Below are 26,900 nucleotides of genomic sequence, written 5' to 3'. Positions count from 1 at the left end.
TTTCTTAAGTAGGGCTCATGCCCAACATGGAGACCAGTGCGGGACTTGAATTCATGACCCTGACATCAAGACCAGCAGTGAAATCAAGAGACAGATGCTTAACTGACTAAGCCGGCATCCCTCTTCTGTTACTCTTGCGACATAGCAAACAAAACCATTTATTCTAGCTCCTGTAAGTTTTTTTCCAATAAAAATCACTAAACATGCTCGCTTCGGCAGCACATATACCAATAAAAATCACTAACTTAAGACCCCTGTGCTAAGAAGAAAAAAGCAAAAATGCACACAATGAAAAACCTAAACCAGAATCCCTAAATTTGGGGAAATGGGGTAAGGATATTCAATGGAACAATATACTGTAAAATATAAAATTTAGCAGAAAAATCTTTGTGAGGCAGGGAGTGCCTGCGTGGCTCAGCTTGTTAAGCATCAGACTTCAGCTCAGGTCATGATCTCACTGTTCCTGAGTTCAAGCTCCACATAGGGCTCTGTGCTGACAGCTCAGAGCCTGGAGCCCACTTCAGATTCTGCCTCCGTCTCCCGCTCACTCTGCCTGTCTCAAAAATAAACATTAAAAAATTTTTCAAAAAAAAAAAAAAAATCTTTGGGGTAATTTGAAATAAAAATGTATTCAGTTTACTCTGCAATGTATTACCTTATTTGCCCACCAAAGATAAAAACAAAGAATACATAAGGAACTGGGGGGGGGGGGGGGAAGGGACTTTTCAAAAGAACACGATTAGCTAGCATTTTCCACTGTTAAAAAAAAAAAAAAGGTGTCTACAAAATCCAGCAAAACTTAAAACAAAACCACATTAAAGATCCAAAAGTGATAGGTTCTTTCAAAATGGCATTACTCAGAAACACTAGAGAACACTGTCAACCAGTCTACTTTTGATGTACAAAATTATATAGTGTAGTAAAAAAAGCATATTTGATAGCCCACTGGGAGACCATTTCCAAGTGTGTGTATACACACACACACACACACACACACACACACACAAAATGTAACATAACATAATGTATATAAACCACTTAACAATGCCTGAAATATTTTATAAGGTGTTCATCAAATCTTAGGTTCCATCATCATCCTGATCCCTTTCAATAATTAATAGAGACTAGAAAGCACAAACACTCCAAAGACCAACTACAGAGGAACAAAATCAAAAGTTTATCTGTCTTTAAAAATATTCCTTTTAATTCCAAGGAGAGCAACGAACCCTGATTAAAGAGGATCACACATTTTATATTAGCTACAGAGTATATCTTAATTTGACTGCAATCTGTTCCCATTCACTGAATTAAAAAAAAAAAAAAAGTATCAAGTCCTACAGACCTGAAAGCTGTGAGAATTCAAGTATCAGGAAAGGGTCTGTACATGAGAAAAACATCTAAGCGAAAATTAGCAATTCAATGTTAGTTTTAAAAGAAAGAAATTTTACACAATAAAGCCAACACCTAAAGGAAGAATTTCCTACCTTATATTTTAACCTGAGATTATAGTTTGATTAAAACTTATCTTAGTCTGTTTAAATGTTTTTACCACTAAGATGTACAAATATTCTGAATGCATACCAAGGTATTCAGTTGGAAAGAATGCATTCAGAAAAAGAAAATGCACATTTTATTCAGGATCTAAGATAAGAATCAGATAACTTATTATCTTACTCATGTAATACAATAAACTTTCCTCATGAAGAAGATAAAGGAATATAAAATATAACACAAGCCATTCAAGTAAAAAAACTAAGCGATAACCATAAAATCAGACACCCTATTATGAAAAATGCTAAAAGAGCCAGCTCGCTTTTATTTTATGCATAAAGATGTGGTTTTTACTGTCTTTTATTTTCTATTAATGGCTACATTCAGTTAACAGAATTACTTAAATCTGACCTGAACTATTTAGATAAAAACTAACTTAAATATATCTTAATTTATCAAAGGCTAAACGGGTTGTTTGGTTTACTCTTAGGTCCTACAAAAGTCAGAAATACCACGTGACATTACCTTTTTACAGAAAGCAAGATGCTCTACCTGTACTCAGGCTTTAATATTTGTATAAATATACACATAAACATTCTTAGGTATATATTTCCTATCTCAAATCCAACGTTAGAAATCCTGATACTGAAAACATCAATGTAAAATTATAAGTACAAACAATTAAGAAAACGAAGAATTAGCCTCCTAAAATAATGCTGAGTAATCCTAAACTAGTATCTGCACCATTCCCCATCCCAAACTAAGTCCGTAGCAACTGTCAACACTTTTAATCAAGTTAAATCATCTTTTACAGTGCCTACAGCAGGCTGATTTGTCACTGTACTTTTATCAAATAGAAAATGTCAAGAAAAAATGAAGAGTTCTGCTATATCCTACCTTTCGATTTAAAACATTTTATTAGACATCAAATCAAACGTTATTACCAAAGGACAAGACAAAGTGGTGGTAGAGCAAGGAGGGTAGGTTACTAAATAATTTCAATTCTCAATTAGTTATGCTAAGTGAAAGAGATCAAAGAAAATAAACAGAGCTACAAGATTTAATATGCTCAACACAAAAAAAAAAAATGCAAAAACTTTTTTTTTCCCTAGAGAAGAAAATTCAGCAACCAACAGGTCAAAGTAAGAGAACAAAGTAACAAAAGACTAGAACCCATCTTCTCATCCCTGAGTAATCTCAAGCTAACTGTAAAGCAACAATACAAAATCAAAACAGGAGTGTGTTTTACATCTATGATGCAGATAGAAGAGTATAAAAATCTCATACACGACCTTTAAAAAAGGTATGAAGAGGCACACACTCAAGTGCAGAAACTTACAAGAGATATCTGTATGTATGCAACCCACACGTAAAAGAATTAGTGTGAAGTTTTTAGGACTAAGAAAAATCTGGTCAGTCATGTATGTTAAAGTAACTTTAGAGAACAAATTCAATACTCAGAAAGACTATCATGTCAAAAGTTGAAAAGCACTCCTCCGTTGTAACTGACTGTACCTGCCTTACAGATGATAGAACAATTAAAAGTTTTTAGGTATCAAATTGTTATGTATTTCTTCCAGACATGCTCATAAATACATAGCCATACTATATTAGTCAACTACCCACAATTAACTGAAACTCACTGCTTATTTTAGAAAGGCCTTAGATCTAACACCATTGACAAAGGAGAAGCAAACACACACAATTTGTATTCATTATTCTTCCACTTCAGTCATTTAGAGGACATAACTTTCTTTTTTAAAACTACCAGAAATGTAAATTACATTCTTTCTACCCCTTGAAGTCCCTGTGTACTATTATAGGAATGAACTACCAGAAACAAAATATAAATATAGAAGCATGCTTTTGTTCTTTTCATCCACTTATTCAGTACTTGTTTGAAAACCTACTATGTTCAGGCACTGACTGTTCTAGGCCTTGTTTGGAAGACACTTAACCCTGTGTCTGTAACCCCTTACAGTTCAAGAAATCAAGCCAACAAGTCAATCGACAATTACCACTTCAAAGAGGGAAAATTTAAGTGCTGACAATATAGTGAAATAATTTTGGAAAACGGATACTCTATTTTATAGCTAAATACTACGAAGCATTTACAACAGAGCTTTTACTAATTAAAAGCAAAACCAAAACAATAAACTTACCAGTGAGAAAATTGCCTCAAAGTAAGAAAAACAAGGGTATGAAACAACAATTTATAAGAGCCAATAAACACTTAATAAGATGTTCAATTTCACTTGCAGTCAAAGACACACAAACCTATGCATATACACACACAAACTAGTGAATAATTACAGTATCTGCACTTTCTCACACATGGAATGACAAATTAACACATTTTGTGAGGTTAATTGGCAGGATCAGTAAAAATTTAGGTATGCATACACTCTGACCTATCAATTCCATTTCTATAAATCAAAAGAAAAAGCAACAATCTACATATACATTCAATGTGTGACATTCATCAACACAAGAAGGTATGTATACAGATGCTCACTACAAGCACTACCTGTAGAAGTCAAAAACACCCACCACCAATGGAAATAAGGCAAATGAATTTTAACTCGCTTGTATAATAAAAAATAATGCAGTTATTTCAAATACATAGACAACTATAAATGCACTGAGACAGTGATATCAAAGCTCTTAGAAAGGAAAATACAAATAGCATGACATGATCCTACTTTTTTTTTTTTAATGGACTACTCCTATGACACCTGAGGATCTTTTTGAAACCATGACCAAGTATCATTTTTGTTACTTAAAAGATGACCTATTATAATAGCAAAAAGATATACTAGAAAGGACAAATCCTCAATCTGGCTGAAAAAGACCAAAGTGCAATTTTAGCCACCATTCACAGCAAAATTTTTAAAACAGCATTTGTATGTATTCAAAGCATGAAAATAAAATTGAGAAAAACCATAAACACATTTCAATATGTCAATATATGATAATATAGACAAAAAAGCTTAAGTAAAAACTGAAAATTATTTACCACTGATTAATAAGACTTGGATCCTGCCTGATTAGGGAAAAGGATTCATAACTACTATTCTGAAACATCAAATTAAAAACAATATAAGCTCAAAATACTTACAGTTCAAGGATGAAAAATGTTTTAAAAGCAATTACGTCTTAAGTATACTTAGGTATTTAAATGACTGCTCAAATCATTTTCAGAAGTCAATTACCTATTTTATAGACTAAGAGATTATAAATATTTAGATTTATTTAATAACCTACCTATCCAGTCCATTTTTTTTTTTAATTTTTTTTCAACGTTTATTTATTTTTGGGACAGAGAGAGACAGAGTATGAACGGGGGAGGGGCAGAGAGAGAGGGAGACACAGAATCGGAAACAGGCTCCAGGCTCCGAGCCATCAGCCCAGAGCCTGACACGGGGCTCGAACTCACGGACCACGAGATAGTGACCTGGCTGAAGTCGGACGCTTAACCGACTGCACCACCCAGGCGCCCCTATCCAGTCCATTTTAATTTGAAAGAAATAAAAATGGTATTACTAATTGAGAATCAAAAGTAAATTAGCTTAACATTAACAATGCAGTAGTATATGTGGTATCACTTGTTTTACCTTAACTCTTATTTTTAAATGGTAGCCATAACTTACTAAAAGTTACCATAACATGTAAATACTATCTACCTATACACTATTTATAAATATCCCCAAAAAGCATTCTTACCGTGAGTAACTCAGATCGAGAATAAATCTTATGCAACATACTTCTAATATATAGCATGTGACTTTCTTTGGTATGAGCATTTAAAATATACTATTATTAAAAAAAGAAATTAATGAATACAGATCAGTAATTTTCAGTACAGTACAAAAGTACAACAGGGTACAAAGTCAAAATATGTCTCCCTCCCACCCCAAACCCACAAAGGCAGTTCAAACATACAGCCGTAAATTCTACCACCAAGGAAGTATTTTAGTGACTTATCTCAAACCAAAGCCGAAGGATGTGTTATTTTAAGCAAAACTCAAAGGCACAAAAACATAACATATAAAGAATTAAATGAATTACACTATCTTGGTGCAAATCCATGTGTTTAAATATCTGAAGGGAAAAAATGAGACTGTTTATGCTACCTAAAAATACTTACAAATGAAACTCCCTACCCCAAATATGAACTCAGTTAACATATCCACAGTTCATTAAATTTGGTATTGCCAACCCACACTCCAAGCTGCTATTGCCAATGTAAATACTGAACAATTCAACTTCACAAATACTTCTTCCCTTCAAAAGGAACCCCAATACAAAGTCCTAAAAAGAAAAATATTAAAATGACACAGAATATGACATGCAGCAACATTTTTTAAAATAGTAGTTTTATTTTAGTGCAGTGTATCTTTTCAATGCAATGTTTTACAAAGGGCTAAGAACAGTTACTTGTTACTTGGGAGTAAAAGGGGAACTCCAAAAAAAAATTTTTAAGTAAAAAGTTCCAAGGGGAATATGTACATAAATTGTTATTTTTCATTTTCAAAAAGGTGTCATTTATCTCAATGATATACAGGTTCTAGATAAAGTATAATGACTTATAGTATCACATATAAAATGGAAAGCAAAAACTAACATATTTTTCCTCAATGTTTTCACTGTCATACCCATTTAAAGTTCAAATGCCACAATGATACCCATAAAGGTAGTTCAAGTTAAACAAATTAAATACATTAAAATGCTGTAATTATTTTAAATACTTGTAAGCTAAAAATCAGTAACTACTAAATGTCACCAAAGACACAGAACTTATTTAATAGATAATCAATGAACAAAGCGTAAATAAAAATCCATAATGTTCTGCTACAAAGTAAACCTTTAAAATAGTATTAAGTGCATACCCATTAAATCCAGTGACAATTTTCAGTATTCTTTCCTTCATTTCATCAAAGGGAATATATTCGACATTAGGGTTCGGAGGACCTCTTGGTTCAGGAGCTGAAGTTCGAAAATCATCCATCACTTTCTCCAGTTTGAAAATAAAATAGCCTTTAAATTGGGACCACTGAATCCTATAAGCAAAAAAAAACAAAAAACAAAACAAAACAAAAAAAAACAGTATCATGTAGTTTTATAACTCTTCAACACAAACCACAAACACAGAATTTATCATGACACGAATGGTAACAAAATGAAGATCTGAATAAGTAGCAGTGAGAGTATCTTTTTCAGTAACATATACCAGGACTGCTTCTGATGAATTTGACTCAGAAGCTCCAAACTAGTTATGTCCAATTCTCCCCACTCCTGACCCAAATGACACCCAAATCTCTAATAAAAAGCTTTAAAAAGAACTACCTCAGGCTGAAAGGCTACTGTGTGCTATGTCTCATTACTAGCATTTTAAAACAGTTTTGTTTTGACTCTATTGCTCATAACAAACCTAACCAGGGAGGTGTTACTGTCCCATCTTAAATAGGTTATTAGAAATTAGAGCAAGTTCACATTTGTAATTTTAAATAAAGAAGTCAAAATGACTCTATACTCTAAGCTTCTTGTCTTTTATCTATGTTAAACAGCAAAATAAACTTCAATTTCTCCTTTAACTTTCAGCTAGTATTTTCAGAATCTTATGTCTTTTAACAAAGTATATATATTACAGGTTCTATACAATATGTATCCACAAAGTAAAAATACATAATTTCTTTATGTGCTTTTAATATCTATTCATTTACTAATATAAATATATTTTTATTCCTGTCCTCTCACATTTTCCCACTAATATAAAAAAAAAAAAATTGGGATGCTACCTGCCTAAATAGTCTAAATTCCAGGAGATCCAAAAATCAGGAATGTGAACCAATTCCCCACACAGAAAGTAAAACCATTAGTGGCAGCAGATCAATCTTAAGCAAAATAAGGGGGATGCTAATCTGCGATCACCTTTCCCTTCCATCCACAATCCTAAAAACCAGGACAGCTATTCTCAAAGTATAGTTGAAGAGGCCAAACTTTTTTTTTGTTTTGTTTTTACTGTGTTAACATTTGTCTTGGTGGTGCAAAAAGAGCAGTGGGAAAATGAAGATACTTTAGCACAAATCAAGGTAACAGTACAAAACTTGTATCTACTAGTAGTCATCATCTTCTTCACCACCAAATTCACAGTAAAACAAAAACCCTTTCACTTAATGTTTAATAAAACAAAAAAAAAATACTCATTTTATTAATTCTCAACCTTTGAATACACATCTTTCTAATATTCTGAGTAACAAAATGAAAAGTATACATAAAAAAACTTCTGCTGCATAGGAAAATACTACAGACACGTCAAGGAACAACAGCTGAATACTGTTGCCAGTGGAACTAGCTGCTATCATAGAAGGCCACTTTTGCTTGAAAGGACTGTCAAATAAGGCTATTTCAGAACAAGAGAATGTGGTGGACATTTTTTCAAAAATGAATGACTTGAAGAGAAAGAACTAAAATATTTGTGGTCAACAATAAAATGTGAACTTCAAAACAAAAAATGAAAATTCTAGAAAATGCCTTTCAGTGTGAGCTGAGGTTTTGTATATGTTCCCAAGACATTTCAAAATCAGTCACTGTTGACGTCAACAATATTATGTGACAGCAAAAAAAAAAAAAAAAAAAAAAATTACACTACATCAAAATCAAAACCTTTTTGTGTCTCAAAGGACACTGTCAACAAAAGTGAAAATGCAACCCACAACATGGAAGAAAATACTTGCAAATAATCTCCCCCATGAGGTATTATTACTATCCAGGAGGTAAAAACAACTCCTACAACTAGGCAGGGAATGGGCCACAATCCAGTGAAAAAAAATGGGTGAAGTATTTGAGTAGATATTTCTCCAAAGATATACCAATGACCCATAAGCACATGGAAAGATGCTCAACATCACTAATCATTACAATAACATACATCAAAACCATGAGACAGAACTTCACATCCATTAGGGTGACTGCATTCCAAAAAAACAAAAACAAAAACAGAAACAGAAAATAACAAGTATCTCTGCTGAAGATGTAGAGAAACTGGAAACGTTGTGCACTGGCTGGTGGGCATGCAAAATGATGCAGCCACTGTGGCACAGGACGGTGATTTCTCAAAAAAAAAAAAAAAAATCAAAGAATTATTGGATGATCAGTTATTCCATTTCTGAGTAGATACCCAAAGATGTTTGTACACCAACTCACAAAGCAGTAATACTCACAATAGCCAAAAGGTAGAAACTACCATCAGTCAACAGAAGAATGGATAAACAAAATGTGGTATATATACAAACAATGGCATATTATTAGGACTTAAAACTAGAAGGAAATTCTGGCACACGCTACAACTTTGATTAATCTTGAACATAATATGCTACATGAAATAAGACAGACACAAAACAACAAATTTTATGGTTTCACTTATATGAGGGATCTAAAATGAATTCAAAGAGGCAAGGAGCAGAAAGACATTAGCCAAGAGCTGGGGGAAGGGAAGGGTGAGGTATTACTGTTACATGGGAACAGGGTGTCAGTTTGGCAAGACAAAAAAGGCTTGGACATGGATAATGAAGATGGTGGCACAAGCTCTGAATGTATTTAAAGTCACCAAATTATACACTTAAAATACTAAAAGTTTTATGTATATTTTATACCAAAAGTGTTGGAAAATGAACAAAAGACCCAAATAGGCATTTCTCCAAAGAAGATAAATGGCCAAAAAAACATGTTAAAAGATGCTTAACATTATTATCCATTAGGGAAACACAAATCAAAACCACAAGACACTATTTCACATCCACTAAGGGGTGTATGATGAAAACAGATGGACAATAACAAGTGTTGGGGAGGATGTAAGGAAATTGGAAATCTATACATTGTTGGAGGGAATGCAAAATGCTATAGCCACTGTGGGAAAATAGTTTGGCAGTACCTCAAAAAGTTAAACACAGAGTTAACACGTGACCTGACAATTCCATTCTATTAAGTGAGTTAAATTACATGGTATATAAATGGCATTGATACTAAAAAATTTTGCTGAGGATGATTAACAAAAGCTATTTGCACAATCACCTTTCTTCCATTCCCTGGTCTATTTTGGGAAGGGGAATTCAAGGTTTAACGAGCAGAGGCAGCATATTATAATTTTTGACATGCCTTATATTAATTTCTGATTAACATACAATTGCCAGTGGTTACTACAATTTATCTCTAAATTTCACTAGGCTCCCCAGAGGCATTCAACTAAAACACACCAAGGAAGATTACTGAAAGAGAACACTTATGCTTTTTATTTCTTAAATTAAAATTTTTTATAGTTTTAATAAAGCCACTAAGTAATAATCCACTTTATGAATTAGGATTTCTATACACACAGGAGTTTTTCCCATCTTTCCATTAACCACTTGTCAATCCACCCAAGATTTAAAAAACAAAAACAAAAAAACCCAAAAAACCCACAAACACAAACCCCAAAAAACAGCCACACACATTAGCGGAAAAGATACAGCCCACACAAGCAAACTATGGGGATCTTCAAAAAGTATCATATTAACTTACCAGCCAAGAATAAGTCCCATAATCTAAATTTTGTAAATACTGTATTTTAAGAATTAGATCCAAGAGATGCAATTCAGAAGTTACTACACCATATAAAGATGAAAAACCACTTCTGCAGAATGTTGAAAGATGCAACTTTTGTTTCACTACAACTACATGATTAAAAACAAAAACACGGGGCGCCTGGGTGGCTCAGTCGGTTAAGCGTCCGACTTCGGCTCAGGTCACGATCTCGCGGTATGCGGGTTCGAGCCCCGTGTCGGGCTCTGTGCCGACTGCTCAGAGCCTGGAGCCTGTTACAGATTCTGTGTCTCCCTCTCTCTCTCTGACCCTCCCCGTTCATGCTCTCTCTCTGTCTCAAAAATAAATAAACGTTAAAAAAAAAAATTAAAAAAACAAAAACAAAAACAGAAAATGCTTCCCTGAATATTATATAATTTGACCACAAAAAACAGGCCATGATCAAACCAATTAAGAATCTGGCAACAAAAAAATTTTTTTTTTCAGAATGTACTCACTGGTTGAGTAGAAACTAGAAATGAACAACAAAAACACCTCATTTTTCAAATGAAAATAAAATTGTTCTAAACACATGCTCAGGAAACACATTTTCAACTTTAGAATCAATTCCTCCACATAAAAAATTTCCAAAGAATAAAATACAATTTAATCTACTTTGCTAAGATTAACTCATGAATTTACTGAAATTACTCTTTTTAAAGTAACCTCATCTCCCTTCATTTTCTTTTCTTATCTTTCCATTTTTCTCTTTATGCAGTTTCTCTTCTAGAAAGGCACAACTCACATCACTAATGAAGATATCCCTCAATAAAACATCACACACTTTTTTCCTCTATAGGAACTTACAAGTCTATTGCAAAAAAAACATGTTTCCCTCACAATTCTCGAGTTAAAGGTATTTTTTAGAGGCTCAAGGGCAGAAAAGCCATCTCTTATTTGCTCAGCTGGTTCTAAAACATTTTAGTGACCAGTGACCACCAACTTTTAATTTGCTGCCTCTTACAGTTCCAAATTCTATTAAGATCACTCCTACTCAGCCTCACTGGTTGCCACACAATGTGTGGGAAGCTAACACAAGACAGCATAGGAGAGGCCTATTACCACCAAGGGATACCAAATATTACACCATTTGGAAATATCAAAAGGGAATACGGGAAGAATGAATAAAAACAAAAAAATTAAGGAGGCTGATCAATCACACAAGGTGACAGGCTTATAAAACAATCTTCAAAAGGCAGCTATTTAAGTCAGGTGACAAAGTGTCAGAATTCTTGCATGACAGGAGAGAGCAAAACTAAGTAAATTTAATCTGAATATTCAATCACATGAGCAAAAACACATGGCAAAAATAAGAGTACATTGTGAACTGCTTACACAAAATGACAAGATTTTTAAGAACTTTAAAATACAAATTACTAGTTCAAGAGAACCTTCCCTTTTCATGATTATACCATATATTATACTTCATCAATTAACTGAGCAAATAAAATACAGAAGAGAGACCAGACATAGACGCAACACAAAAGGAAACTAGGTATATGGGAAAGGACAGATTAATCAGGAAATACCCTAAGAAATTATAGGACTAGTATAAAATTTTACTAGACTGTAAAAACAATTTTTTCTGATTAATGGTACAGTCATAAAAAATTAGAAAACAGAAAATAAAATGAAAACTGCCCATAAACTGCTCATTAATCATTATTAAAGTACATTTTAGTGTATTTTTCACTAAACTTTGTTCTACTCATTTATTAAAATTTGGCATCCTTAGTTTGATATCCTTCTTTCCCTCCTTATTCACTATGTAGGTATTGTCACATGATCAACAGTCTTTGAAAGAAGGATTTTTAATCTGTATCATATATAGTTGCACTATTATTTATTTAATCGCCACCATTTTAAGAAGAGTTAGGTTTGTTTCCAGCTCATTACAATGAGAAGTAATTGTGATTAACATCCTAATGGAGGGATCTGTTTTATTACTTTAGGATAGATTACCATCAGTGGAATTACGGAGTCAAAACTTTAAAATATAAATAGCAACTTTTGATACATACTTTCAAGAGCCTCTCAGAAATGCTGTACTACTGTATAGGGCCAACAGTATATTAACACCTATTTCACTCAAATATTAAAATCTTTCAAAACTCCTGTTAATTTAATAGTAGAAAAACACTTTAATATGCACTTCATTCACTGCTAGTAAACCTGAGTATTTTAACCTACATTCACTGTTCACAAGAACATTCTTTTGTGTTTGAACAGGTTCTCTGCAATCCTCTCATCCTGGGGTTCTCAACTTTGGCTTCACTGACACTGTGAGCCTGACCGTTCTTGGTCACAGGGGAATGTCCTGTGTACTATAGGATGTTGAGCAGCATCCGTGGCCTCTACCGCTAGAAGTCAGTCGTACCCAATCCCCACTCTCAGAAGTTGTGACAACCATAAACGTCTAAAAATATTATCAAATGTTACCTAGAAGACAAAAATTGTTCCCAATCAAGAACCACTGTCCCTCCCTATCCCTTTAAAATATCTTTTTCTTACAGAAAAAGGAAATTACTATGTGACATTAAGTGTGAACATAACTTTCAGATTCCCATTCTGTACTGACTGCTTAAAATAATGAAAACTGTTTTTATATAAATTTTGAAGTGACACTAAAATATTTACCTAATTGTTCCTATTTTGAAATTACCCTTCAAATGTTACACATTTTCTTGCACAAACACTTATCTGAAGGTGGCATGGTATGTACCTGTTCCAAAGCAATACATTTCTTTCTAACACAAACACTGAAAAGTGAATCTTTCAAATTAAGAGTACTAAATATCTCAGGTCGCCTGGGTGGCTCAGCTGAGATGTTTAAGCTTCCGACTTGACTCTCGATTTCAGCTCTGATCATGATCTCACCATGGTGAGATCAAGCCCTATGCTGAACCTGCTTGGGATTCTCTCCCTCTCTCTGCCCCTCCCCTACATGCACGTGCTCTTTCTCTCAAAATAAACATTAAGAAAAAAGAGAACTAAAAATCTCATGACAGTTTTACACTTCAAGGATCCAATCGGATGGAAAAGAAAGCTTCAAGAGGTAACACAAACGTTCAGGTAATACCTCAGCATGAACTTGGGTTTCTTCTTTGGCAACTTTTACATTCAATGATAAGGATTCTAACATGTCTAAAGAGTCAAGTTACTTTCCTCCACTCACCCATCTCTCCCTACCAATTAAAACAAAAAGCTGAAGAAACAGTGTATTCTGATTAACTTGATTTATACTTAACTCTGAGTTAACCCCTTTAACCCCTTACTGAAAATCTTTCTAAAATTTATTACTATACAAACATGAACCCTTCACTATCCCATAAAAACAGCTAAATCAAACAAAAATACATCTCTAACAGCACAGCTCAGGCTGAAGAAAGCCAATTCAGAACTCAGAGGGTACTGAGGTTTTCTAATAGCCCTAGCTTAATGGCTGAGGTGGATCTACTCTGCCCCTTCTAGGAGGGGGTGGTCACTCTTCTCTCCACTTTCACCACTACTGCTATCACTTTCACCACAATTCATAAATTAACAACTCCAAATTCCCATCCACAGGAAATGGTCCTTTTCTCCACTGCTACATTTGCCAGAGCCTAGGTAGGCCCTGGGCCCTTTTTTCATTCTACCAACTCATACTATACATCTAAGTCAATAACAGCCCAGAAAAAATACAACCTGATCTTCCACTAATATGACTTTAGAAAACAAGATACAATGACAATAAACAAATAAGACATCAGAAACTACTGGTTGTAGAGATTTAGTGATGGTACAACAGAATCTAAAGAAAGGAAACATGAAATGTAGGCTTAGCGCTATCTAGGAAAAGCTTCACGACAAAGTGGGACTGTAAGCTAGACCTTAGAAGGATGAGTGGAGTATGGAAAAACAAAGTGGAAAGATACAGGACCTAAAAGTAGAAGACACTTTAATGAGATCAAATTTCTCAAACTTACCATTAGTGATATTTTGGGCTAGACAGTTCCAAGTTATAAGAGAACTTCCTGTAGCACTCCCACCCTGAGTGATCACAACCAAAAAGGTCCCCAGACAATGCCAAATGAACCGGGGGGGGGGGGGGGGGGGGGAGGGAGGGACACTGCCCCCTCAACAAACACACTTAGTACTAATGAAATACACAATTCCTTTTTTTGAGGACTACATTGGTTCCTGAAATTTAGTAAGGCTGGAAAATGGTAACTGCAAGATCAAAGACTCACAAAATTTGAAGAATAAAATAATATGCATATATACTTTTCAATGGCAGAGACAATTTCTAAAATGCAGAGGATTCATTTAAGAAATGAATAAAATGGGGGCGCCTGGGTGGCTCAGTCAGTTAAGCGGCCGACTTCAGCTCAGGTCATGATCTCACGGTGCGTGAGTTCAAGCCCCGCATCGGGCTCTGTGCTGACAGCTCAGAGCCTGGAGCCTGTTTCTGATTCTGTGTCTCCCTCTCTCTGACCCTTCCCTGTTCATGCTCTGTCTCTCTCTGTCTCAAAAATAAATAAACATTAAAAAAAAAATTAAAAAAAAAAAAGAAATGAATAAAATGTTCTTTAACATTAAAATCTACCTCATGAGTCACTTCCAACTGTACAGGAAAATGTGCTGTGAAGATCTGACCTTAATTTTTTTTCTCAGGTGTAGTCTTCTGCATATTGAGAAAGGTAGAGGTAAAAAACCAACAACAAATCTTTCTACCCCGACTAAGAGACAAACTCATGTGCTGCAAAACAAAGAATCAGTAATTGTTTGGGTTTTTTCTAAGAAGACGGCAATATATTCTATACAGTAAATGATTAAGGCTTTACAATTTGTTATTGAAATATAAAAATGAGGTTACACATCCACAGGTGGCAGGAGATTACTGTACATTTTAGTACACAGGTTTCATCTTGGAGAATCTTTTAAAAAATTTTTTTAATGTTTATATATTTTTGAAAGAGAGAGACAGCACGTGAACAGGGGAGGGCAGAGAGAGAGGGAGACACAGAATCCCTAAGCAGGCTCCAGGCTCTGAGGTGTCAGCACAGAGCCCGACACCGGGCTTAAACTCACAAATGGCGAGATCATGAACTGAGCTGAAGTCAGACACTTAACCGACTGAGCCACCCAGGCGCCCCTCATCTTGCAGAATCTTGAGTTTGAAGATGAGGCTCAAACAGTCTTAAACAGTATTTGCAATAGTGGCTTTTAATTGTCTGATATGCGTCTATTTTGCGCTGTATCACATAGATTATTTTTACTCATGTTTTGAAATATGCCCCAGAGTTATGTGCTACTCTAAAATTACTAATTAAATAAAAATCTAATTACTTAGCATTTTTCTATTTTCTACATACTCCCCAAAGGAAGAAAAAACATCATTAAAAGCACAGCATCTAGTGCAAGAACAATTTATACTCTGGTCCAAGAACTGTCTCAACGTGTGGAAAACAAACACATGACACTGAAATAGACAACCCTTCTTGAGAATGTCAACCTATATATAATGAAACCAAGAAAATAAACTGGAAGCTAGGCTGAGTTCAAATTTCAGCTCAGACTTTTCACTTCATCTAAAACAGATAATCCCTCCTTTGTTTCCCCATCTGTAAAATGGAAATAACTGTACCTACTTCACAGAACTGCTGTAAGGATTAACATTACTGTAAGTAGAGTGCTTGTTAGCAAAGTAACGCACTCCTAGGAAACACTCAATGATTGTTTTTCCTCAAGAAACTTGAACAGGGAGAGCACCTGCGAATTACAGCAGAGCCGTGCAGAGAGCTTTCCAGGTGGCATTTACTAAGAAAGAATCGGAACAGTGAGCAAGATCTCTGTTAGACTATAACAAAATGGCTGGGCTAAATCTTATGTACTACCACATAACAGATTATAACAATTTCAGGCAATCTCTCTGGCCTAAGAATATGTCTTTATTCCCTTCATCAGAGATAGGAAAAAATTTTTAACCAATATTCCTCCCTCCACCATTAACAAAACTATTTCCTTAAAGAAACTAAATGAAGTGTTGCAGCTAACAGATAAGAATAGAGAATAGGAAAAAATAATCTATATGTCACTTAGCATTGTCAAACCTTAGCTAGTTATATTTTTTACAGTTCTTGATGAACTAGAAAATATTTCATATATTACATTTGCTCCAAAAATTCTGATTCCACCATGATCTCCAATCCACCAATCCTACCACTTTGATATCCTCCCCTGGATATCCTCCCCTTTGATATTCTCTTCATTACCCAGATTAAATTATAATACTCATTATAATCACCCCTTTACATACAGCTGACTCTCTAGTTTCTCTTTGCCTTCATTGTACTCACAAAATCAACTCCACTGATTAAAGGTAATCCCCACCACATGTGTGCCCGTTCATTGGTGCACAGAAAGAGGAAGACAAAAGTTATAGAAAAATGCACCACCATGCTGGTTAGACTCAAGTACACTATTAACGCTGACAGGTAATATATTTCCCTAGTTTATTCACTCTCAGACCCTTATAGGTAACTATTTTATATCTTCTCTCCTCAAATCCCCATCGAGTTCTTCACCATCACAGACTCTTCCTGTTTTACTTACAAAACTGAAGCAGTTAACAAAATTTCCAAAGTTCTACCACATTTAACCACCTACTATCAGGATCATATACACACACCTTGAATTCCCTCCTGTAATCACAGATGAACTATACATTCTCTCATCTATTAACTTACCAGATTCTCCATTTGTGCACCTAAAAGCATCACTCATGTAATTCCATCTTTCTCCTACTTACTACATTTATATCTACTTTTTAATATCTAATAATTTCCACTATACCATGGAAATATATCAGTATTTCTCCCATCTCAAAAATATCCTCTTTCCTCCCACTGACCCACCTATCCCCCACATCATTCATTTGTTTTCCTTGGCAGGAAAATTCCTTAAGAGTTGTCTCCCTCTCTCTCTCAAATTCACTCCAATCAAGCTTTCAGCCGCACCACTAAAATTAATCTGATCTTAACAAAGTCATCAATGACTTCCATATTGCTAAATCCAAAGTTCAATTCTCACACTTCATCCTTAGTTGCCCTAAAAGAGTATTTCACACAGCTGATCACTGTTTCCTAATTACTTTCTTGGGTTTTCTTTTAACTCACTGGTCTTTGCTGCTCATTTTCCTTTGCAAGTCTCCCAAAGTGCTTAATTCTGGAGTGATCCAAAGCTCAGACTATCTCTTCTATCTACATTTGGTGATGTGATCCAGTCTGGAGATTTTAAATACCATCTATATGCCAAAACTATACCTCCTGATCTCCACAGTCATCCATCCAAGCACCTGCTCCACATTAACATAACATTCATCATGTCCAAAACTGAACATGCTTATCTTTCCCGAATATTGCCCCTGCCACAGCCTTTTCCATTTCAGGTGTAACGAAATTCCATCTTCTATGCTTAGGGGAAACCCTTGAGTCATTCTTGACTCCATTCTTTCTCTCACACACCACAGCCTATCTACAAGGAATCTTGTCAGTTAAACCTTCCAGATATATATATATAATGAAGGTGACTAATCCTCACCACCTCCTGCTACCCAAGCTACTATCAATCTTCAATAACCTGTGCTTCTAGCTTATTTTACATAAAGTGCATTTTCAGCACAGCCGTTTGTAAAACAATCCTAACACTTAAGTCTGATAATGTCACTTCTCTGTTCAAAACTACACAATGTCTTCCAATTTCAGTCACAGTAATGGCCGAAGTCCTTACAATGGTCCACACTGCCTTACATAAGCTAACTCCAATCCCCTTTACGTCTCTGACCTCCTCTCTCTGGTCAGTCTACTCCAGTAGCTTCCTTATTAGTCTGTGAAAAGGCAAGACACACTCTTACTTAAGGACTTGTATACTGGAAGATTCCTCTCCCTGGAATGCTCTTCTTCTATAGGAGGCTTATTTTGACCACTGCATTTAAAATTACAAGTACCTCTTGGGGCGCTTGGGTGGCTCAGTCGGTTGAGTGTCCGACTTCAGCTCAGGTCATGATCTCACTGTTTTCGTGAGTTCAAGCCCCACATCAGGCTCTGTGCTGACAGCTCAAGAGCCTGGAGCCTGCTTCCAATTCTGTGTCTCCCTCTCTCCGTGTCTCTCTCCCCCTCACACTGCCTCTTACTCTCAAAAATAAATAAACGTTAAAAAAAATAATAAAATTACAAGTACCTCTTGACCCTTAACTCTCATTTCCCTTACTCTTCTTATTCTTCCATTGCCTTTACAATCACATAACGTGCAATTTATTACATTTACTATGTGCCCACATATTTCTTCACCTAAATTTTTATCACAACTACCAGAAATATGTTTGACAAATAGTTAAGTGCTCAGTAATTATTTGGTGAATATCCTGAAGCATGCTTTGGTGGGAATAATGCAACCCAACTACAGTATGGAAAAAATCAGGAAAATACCACTTTCCAAACAGATTTGGAAGCACTATATGTGCAACTGTTTTTGCAAAAGGAGTACAGATTCATATGTGAACTGCAATGTATAGTAAAAACACACAACCACCAATGTCAGACACTGGTCTAAGCACTGTGGACATATTAATTCAATCCTTACAACCACCCTATGAGTTAGGCAGTATTATTTCATCAATCTTACCATCAGCAGGCAACTAAGAAACAGAGACGTTTAATAACCAGCCCATGGTTGCACAACTAGTAAGTGGCAGAGCCAGGATTTTAACCTAGGCATTTGGCTTCAAAATCCATACTCCTAGAAAGTCAGGACATCTAGTTACAGGCAAAGAAGAAAAAAAGAAAAAAGAGAAGAAAAGAAAGAACGTAAGAAAGGCAATGCAAATATGCACCTGTATGCTACTGTGCAGTAGGAAAAGATACAAAAAAAAAAGTCTAGATGCCTCATAGAATTCACATCTAAGCAAAAAAGACAGCAAAACATCATTTCTCGGCCTTTTGGCTAAGATCAAGTGTAAAAAAGACAGCAAAACAAAATCTACATGCAATAATGATGGAAGCAATCTAAAGACTTATCTACCTGGAGTAAAGTTTTCCAGACTTAGTACGGATCTTAAAAAGATGAGCACAAAGGAAAAGAGACTGTTCCAGGGAGAGGCAATAGTAAGCAAAGTCACTGAGATGAGACAGCATGATCCACCAGAGAACTATAAGTAGTTTAGCAAAGCAGAAAAAAACAAAGGGAGCAAATTGGGGAATATCACACTAAGCAGAGCACAATCATATGCATCTTAAAACATAATAAAGATCTTAAATTTTAACTTAAGGAGGGTGCATAAAAATTTTAAGCAGGGAAATAACATGTTATTTACATTGTAGCACGTCCATGGCTAGTAGCATAGATTAGACACTAAACAGGGCAAGCAAAACTGCATTTTAAGAAACCATTTAGAAAAGCCTATACAGAAACTCAGGCAAGATGAGAATGATGGATAATGTCTACAGAACCATAACCCAATGTTTGAGAATCTCCCATGTCCATTCCTACTAACACTGCCCTATTTCAAGCTCTCATTTCCTCTATTTTAAAGTCCAGTTACTCACCTGAATTAGACACTAGTTTCCCCAAGGCAAAGCTCTGCTTTCTCTCTCTTCTGCTAAAAAAAAACCTTCAATAATTTCTAAGGTCTCTCTAAATGCAAAATTCTTTGTATCGGCAAGATACTCTGATTTGTCCCAAATACACCTTCATAACCATTCACTTTTTCCTGACTATCCCTTTGTTTATTGTTCCCTCTAGCGGAATTGAGCTTAAGTGCCTCTGATATCAAAGTTTTCCCTAATCCTCAGAAATCAACTTGTTACTCTACTTCTCTCAAAGCATTTTTATTACTCCCTTAAAGCAACTATTGCGTTCTGCCCCAGACCATTTTTCGCCCTTAAGAGGTACTAAGAAGCTAAGCATCATGCAAGAGAATTTATCTTTGGGGAAGGAACCGTCTTTTGTTATGAGAACATTCTGATAAGAACTTAAGCAAAAGCTATCCTTCAAATTGTAAGCATTTCAACAATCCAGAGATCCTGGTAAGGACAATGAATTTCTCATAATAAAAGAACAGGAGTTGTTTCCCCCAAGTCACAGTTATAATCTCCTACCAGTTTTAAGGTAATAATTTTAATACTTTACCTGTATAATGAACTGGGGATACTGTATATGCACATATGCTGATTATAGCATACACCAATTGAGTTGGTTCCCCAGCCACTTTCTAGGAAAGGGATGTAATACACAAAGATGGGCCTCCAAGAACCAACTGTTTCCCTGTCCATGTTACCTGCCTCCTCCTCTAAAAAAGAAATGGATTAATCCTGGGTTAGGCCAATTGGACATTTTCCTCCAGAAATGCGAAATATGGAGAGAACACACAATAGAAGTTATTGGACTAAATCACCTGTTTGGCAGGAATCCGAAGGAGAGATCCAGCAACTTCTATGGCAGAGGCCCCCAAGGTACCCCATCGTCCTATCCTTGGCTTGGTAGTTTAACTCTCCCTGTGATTCTAAATTCTATCTACCTCAGTATCTTTCCAAAAAATCTTTCTCTTCCTTTCTCACTTTCTTTTGGGCTTAAGAGAACCAAAATCAGTTTGTCCTGCTTGCAAGCAAGATAGTTTTAAATGAATCTGATGCTTTCAAACAGCTATTTTTTCTTTTGAGGACTACATCCTTAATGCTCTATCTTTAAGTAGAAATCTAAGCTGAGAAAAAAGTCTCTTCGGTATTTTCAAACTACAACTTAAAAGTTTACTTCTTATGGTGTAATATTTAAAATGCTATGACACTAAAAAATTAATTCAAGTCTAAGGGGACGTCCCCAAATGAACCATTTGATCATTCAATCTAGCAGCCTACCCACGCACGGTATTCAGGCAATTTGGGTTTTAGTTTTGTTCTCTGCATGTAACCCTCCAGAATGTCAAAGATCCTATATGTTGTTATATACACTGACCACCTCTGTATGACAGATTACTGCCAATAAAGTAACTTTATTGCTATTTGCTTCTTTATTTGCACCTTATCCCTTGATTATGGTTTGAATTTTATCTTTTCCAATATAAATATCCAGTGTTCAAAATACATAAGGTTCCTGCATCAGCCCTAAAAACATGATTCTCCTAGATCAGAAATTATAGCTGAATTCATAAATGAATTCATATTTATGAATTTATTAAGTATGAAGAAGGTTGTACATTTCAGCCAATCGTATCTATGTTTTTTCTTTTGAAGGGAAGTATAAAAAGGTTAATTGCTTAAAGTCAACAAAATTATAAACTGAATTAAGCTGAAACTTTCTGAGAAATAAAAATATTCAAACTGAGTATTAGAAAGCAAAGTTGATCCTAGCAGTATTTTTAAAGGGCTACTCATGAATAATATGAATTTAATTCCTTAGAAAACAAAGGTTTACGCTCAAGTATGCTTCAGTTTTTCCTGGTGACTTTTTTCTTTTAAAGCTACTACTAAATTCTCACTTCTGTTTTGCATTTTACTGAAATGAATATAAAAATTCAACACATCTTGGGGCACAGAAATGGAAGGAACTGTCACTTGTTTCTTTTATGAATAACTGCACTGTTCAAATTGCTTTACAAGGGTATCCTACTTTTATAATAAAAACAATACATTTTAAATACCCAGCCACATTTCTTAACACTCCATGCCTAACATCAGTAAGAAAATCAGTTATTTTAAAAATTAGTCCATTTAGAAAACTTCATCCCATCAACATGATTCTGTAAAGTTTTGTACTGTTCAACTATAAATTTTTAGAAAGTAAAATCTCTTCACATTTACAAATAAGGATATGATTTTATTCACAAATCCTCATAACTTGAAGAACTTTTGAAAACTACCAACTAAATATAAAAGCAATATAAACTTACGTTTCTTATAACTTTTTATAACTTGAAATATGCCAATAATTAAATCAATCTTATACTGAATACTCAGACTGAACTTTGCTTTTCAAGAATGAATGATTCTTCCAAACTGTACGAGCTATCCCAAACACTTAAATATGTGCTTTTCCTAAAACTTCAAAGAGGTAATAACAGCACTATATTCACCAAATCTAAGTCAGGATCAACTGTAAGATTTCCCACTATTTTAAGAATTCAACACGACTACTGGTGTTTGAAAGACATTCAATTTCAGAGATATTAAAATATGGAAAAAAACAATGAAGAAAATTCATTGTAATTTTATTCTTAAAATGTTTATTTGGGTAGCAAAGAAAATCTAAGGTTAAACCTTTATTTTAATAAAATTTGTAATTATGTCAAAATTTTGAGAAATATATGGAATTGATATATACATAGAAGAAAAAAGCAGAAATTTAAAGCAATTTCAATTTTACTCCCATGTAATCTAACAAAGTTCTACTGCACCTCATACATTATGAGGCTATTGTCTCTGGAAACTAAAACCTTTCCCTCCCTACCTAAAATTTAAATACAGAAATGTATGACAAAAATTATTATGGATTAACCTCTTCAATACCTAAATAGTCTTAGGCTCACAGGTTAATTCAGGAATCAAATGACAAAAATTACTAACTTAGGTAACTACATTTAAAGTTTCCACCTGTCCTAACTTTAAAAATGAAGTTAACGTACTTGATACACAGGAATGCTGATAAAAGCAACAAAGTATCATATAAATATAATACTTTACTGCCAAAATAATAAACATAAGCAACTGTGGTTTGTTTGCTCACTAATGCATTCCCAGCAACTAGCACAGTACCTAGCACAGATTATATGTTGAGTATTTGCTGACTTAAGTAACATCTCACAGAGATGTTAAGGAATGAAGGAACACTAAACAAAAAATGCACAATCAGAAATTACACAAAAACTAAGTGGTGAAAAAATAACAAAAGGAACTTTTGCATTCAGTGAATTTCACACCAGCATATCTTATACCGAATGTCACACAGTATGGATTATCACATAGTATGTTTTCAATAAATCCCAGTCCCTTCTCTTTCCCATTTTCCTTTAAAGAGAATGTACCTAAAACATTTACTTCACAAAACTGAAAGAAATTCAAAAACTTCAAGAATGCACCTCTATAAAACAATCCACACCTGAATTCAATCAGTAGATATAAAAACAGAGAAAGATGCACTAATTGCACAAATCAGTTGCAAATGTTATGGACTGAATGTGTTCGCCCAAAATTTTTATGTTGAAACCCTAAACATGTAAACTTACAGTATTTAGAGATAAGGTCTTTGGGAGGCAATTAGGTATAGACGAAACCGTGAGGATGCGACCCTAATGATGGGGAAGGGGACGGGAGGGTGGAACAGCAAGCTATTACACCTCCTTTATCCTCTCTTCCCACAGTGCATCTGAGGACAAAGCAAGAAGGTGGCCTTCTGCAAGCCAGAAGACAGCCCTCAACCGAAGCCCAAATATGCTGGCACCTTGATCTCAGATATCCAGACTCCATAACTATGAGAAAATAATTTGTTATTGAAGCCATGTGATCTATGATATTTTGTTCTCGTAACCCAAAATAAGACAGCAAGTCTATTACTGAAGAAACAGTGACATATGACACAGAAGGATATAAAGATCAAAAACCAAATTATGATCTCTAAAGAGCCTACCTAGCTAGCCAGGAGAAATAATATCTGTATTAATATATCCATAATACACAGCAGAAAATGGTAAATGGAGAATTTATAACAGCAAAGTTACTATCTTTTTTGAAAACCTGGGAAGGCTTAGACACAAGCAAAGGTGACAAAGGATAAATAGAACCTAGACATAGGGAAAATTAAAAGGGAAGAGAAAGCAAGCTTCTCTCTCTCTTACATACACAAACCTTATGATTTGGAAACAACAGTTTCTATTATTTTCTCAAGTTAAAATATTTCTTTAACAGAAGAAGACAACATTTTGATTTTTCTTCCATTTACATATTTAATCCAGCTCCTATTTCGTGCCACATTCTCAGTAAGGGAATTTCAGCCCCCTCAACACTTGGGGAACCACAAGTATAAACAGATTAGTAAGCAAACAGCTACAACAGAAACATGATCAATGCATGTCAGAAATACGGTAGTTTCTATTAAGAAAAAGGAATCTGAGAAAAGCTTTTCAGCAGATTGCTATGTATTTGAATTGAGCTATCTGAACAATGTTAAAAGACAAGTGGACGTCATGCCACAAGGAAGAACAGAGGCAACCAACAGAAAGATGCTATTAGAATTAAATACTACTAGCAAAAGAGAGCACTGCATATTCACTGAAATGCAAATAATTTGGAGAAGTTACAAATGGTGGCAAAAGATAAGACTGAAAAGGTAAGATGAACCCAAATCAATAAAGAATTTTAAAGAATAATCTCAATGAAAGAATGATAAAGAAGGAATGATATTAACTAGTAATGCTAAGAAGGATGACTTCAAAGGGAACAATGGAAAATGACCATACATCCTAGTTAGAAGAGTCCTGGTCTACATCTGTTCATCCGGTGTTCCATCCAGTTTACCATTTGTACTGTATTTAATGAAGTATTAGTAATTACATTAAAATATGCAGGTTTAGTAGGCCTCTTCACTTGTACTTCCAGCTGCTGCTATGATCTTGTCAGCTTGTTTATGAAATGCCATGTATAACGAACATAGGCCTCACTTTAATGTGCAGTTAAATTTGAAAGATGACAAATAATTTACCTTTCACTTACCCCTTTCTGATTCAATGTACCTAACCCTACCCTCTCAAGGTATATGCAGAGTAGCTAATGTTAACACACAAAGCCAGTACAGTACCCTTTTAATGAAGTGAGGAATTAAAGCTTCTCTCTCCCCTATGTATATGAGTCCCATGAAGCTAATGGATGTATTTGTGAAATTTATATAGGTCTCCGCCCCTAATTCCTAACAGAGCTCCTAAAACCCTTGAAAATAGGGGTATTAGGACAATCTTTTGTTCTACTATTTAGTCTTTTGCCCCAGTTCCCAATATAGAGCTCCTAAAATCTTCAGAATTTCCTGAATAACAGAAACCATTTTTGTTCTGTTAAAAATTTTTAACATTTATTTATTCTTGAGGGAGAGAGAACATGAACAGGGGAAGGGCAGAAAGAGAGAGGGACACACAGCATCTGAAGCAGGATCCAGGCTCTGAACTGTAAGTAAGCATAAAGCTGAGTGTGGGGCTTGAACTCACCAACTAACTAACGATCATGGTCTGAGCCAAAATTGGACACTTAACCAACTGAGCCACCCAGGCGCCTGAAACAGCTAAGGTAACTCTTGGTGGGCACCTGGTTGGGGTGTGTCATCACAAAGACCAAGTTGGGATTAGAAGTTGGGAACTTTCAAAAAAAAAAAAAAAAAGAAGTTGGGAACTTTCAGCACCGCCCCCTCCCTATTATCCAGAGAGGGGAAAGGGGCTAGAAGTGGAGTGAATAATCAATCAGGTCTACATTATGGAGCCTCCATAAAAACCTACAAACTATGGATTCAAAGAGCTTCCAGAATCATGAACAAGAATGCATCCACATGCTGGGAGGGTGATGCACCCCATACTCCATGGGGACAGAAGCTTCTATGTTCAGGACCCTGCTGAACTTCGCCCACTGTATCTCTTCATCTGGCTGTTCATTTGTATCCTTCAATACCCAGTGTAATAAACTGGTCATCTAGTTAAGTAAACAGTTTTTTTGAATTCTGTGAGCAGCCACTCTAGTGAATTAATGGAACCCAAGGAGCAAGCCATGAAAACCTCTGTTTAGCCTGCTACTCAGAAGCATGGGTAACAAGCTGAATGCTGATTGGCATCTGAAACGGGAGAGAGAGAGTCTGAACTGAATTGAATTGTAGGACACTCCGCAGTGTCAGAGAATTGCTCGGTGTGGAGAAGAAAGCCCACACACGTAGTGTCAGAAGTGTTTTGAGGCTGAGAGTAAAGGAGAAACAGAATTTTCTGGGCAACATTTGATTAAAGACATAACTTTTAAGATTTCCATCTACTGAACATCAAAAAAGGTAACACTTTAATAATTAGACTATAACTCTTTCTCAAGTAGTATCTACTTCTCAAACTGAAGTTTATGAAGTTTCTCAAATAGAATTCTGAAAGGTAAAGCTAGAAGCTTTGGTTAAACATCTTGATCCTACCCACCACTGTTTTTATTTTACAGGTGAAAGAACTATAAAACACATTAAAAACAATTTTTTTTAATATTTATTTAGTTTTGAGAGAGAGACAGAAAGACAGCAGAGTATGAGCAGGGTAGGGGCAGAGAGAGAAGGAAACACAGATCCAAAACAGACTCCAGGCTCTGAGCTGTCAGCACAGGGCCCGAAGCGAGGCTCGAACTCATGAACCACCAGATCATGACCTGTGTTGAAGTCGGACGCTCAAACGACTGAGCCACCCAGGTGCCCCTAAGACACATTTTCAAGTTTGATGTATGCTATTTCCTATGAAGCAGAATCTTTCAATCTCAGCATCATTGACATTTTGGATCTGATAATACTTTGTTGTTGGGAGTTATCTTCAGCAGCAACCTTGGCCACTACTCATTCCGTGCCAGTAGCATTCCCCCACTAGTAACAACCAAAAATGTCTCCAGTCATTATCATCGTAGGCTAAGAACCACTGATGTATATTTTTAAAAAAGTAAGTGAAGGGGCGCCTGGGTGGCGCAGTCGGTTAAGCGTCCGACTTCAGCCAGGTCACGATCTCGCGGTCCGTGAGTTCGAGCCCCGCGTCGGGCCCTGGGCTGATG

General features: G+C 35.4%; 1 protein-coding gene across 2 annotated transcripts in view; it reads right to left on the bottom strand.

Moving 5' to 3' along the window:
- The window catches only part of PPP4R2 (protein phosphatase 4 regulatory subunit 2), a 51,285-nt gene that overhangs the window by 9,174 nt on the left and 15,211 nt on the right, over positions 1-26,900 (bottom strand). Inside the window, exon 3 of one of the 2 annotated variants that reach the window (XM_023249965.2) lies at positions 6,381-6,551. The exons of the other annotated variant lie outside the window; for it this stretch is intronic. Coding sequence (XP_023105733.1) covers positions 6,381-6,551 — 171 coding nt within the window. The remainder of the gene's footprint in view (positions 1-6,380; positions 6,552-26,900) is intronic. 2 annotated transcript variants of the gene reach the window in all.

Source organism: Felis catus, chromosome A2, assembly GCF_018350175.1.
Source record: "Felis catus isolate Fca126 chromosome A2, F.catus_Fca126_mat1.0, whole genome shotgun sequence".
Lineage (NCBI taxonomy): Eukaryota > Metazoa > Chordata > Mammalia > Carnivora > Felidae > Felis > Felis catus.
The sequence above is the reverse complement of the archived record's forward strand: the minus strand, read 5'-3'. Positions and strand labels throughout refer to the sequence as shown.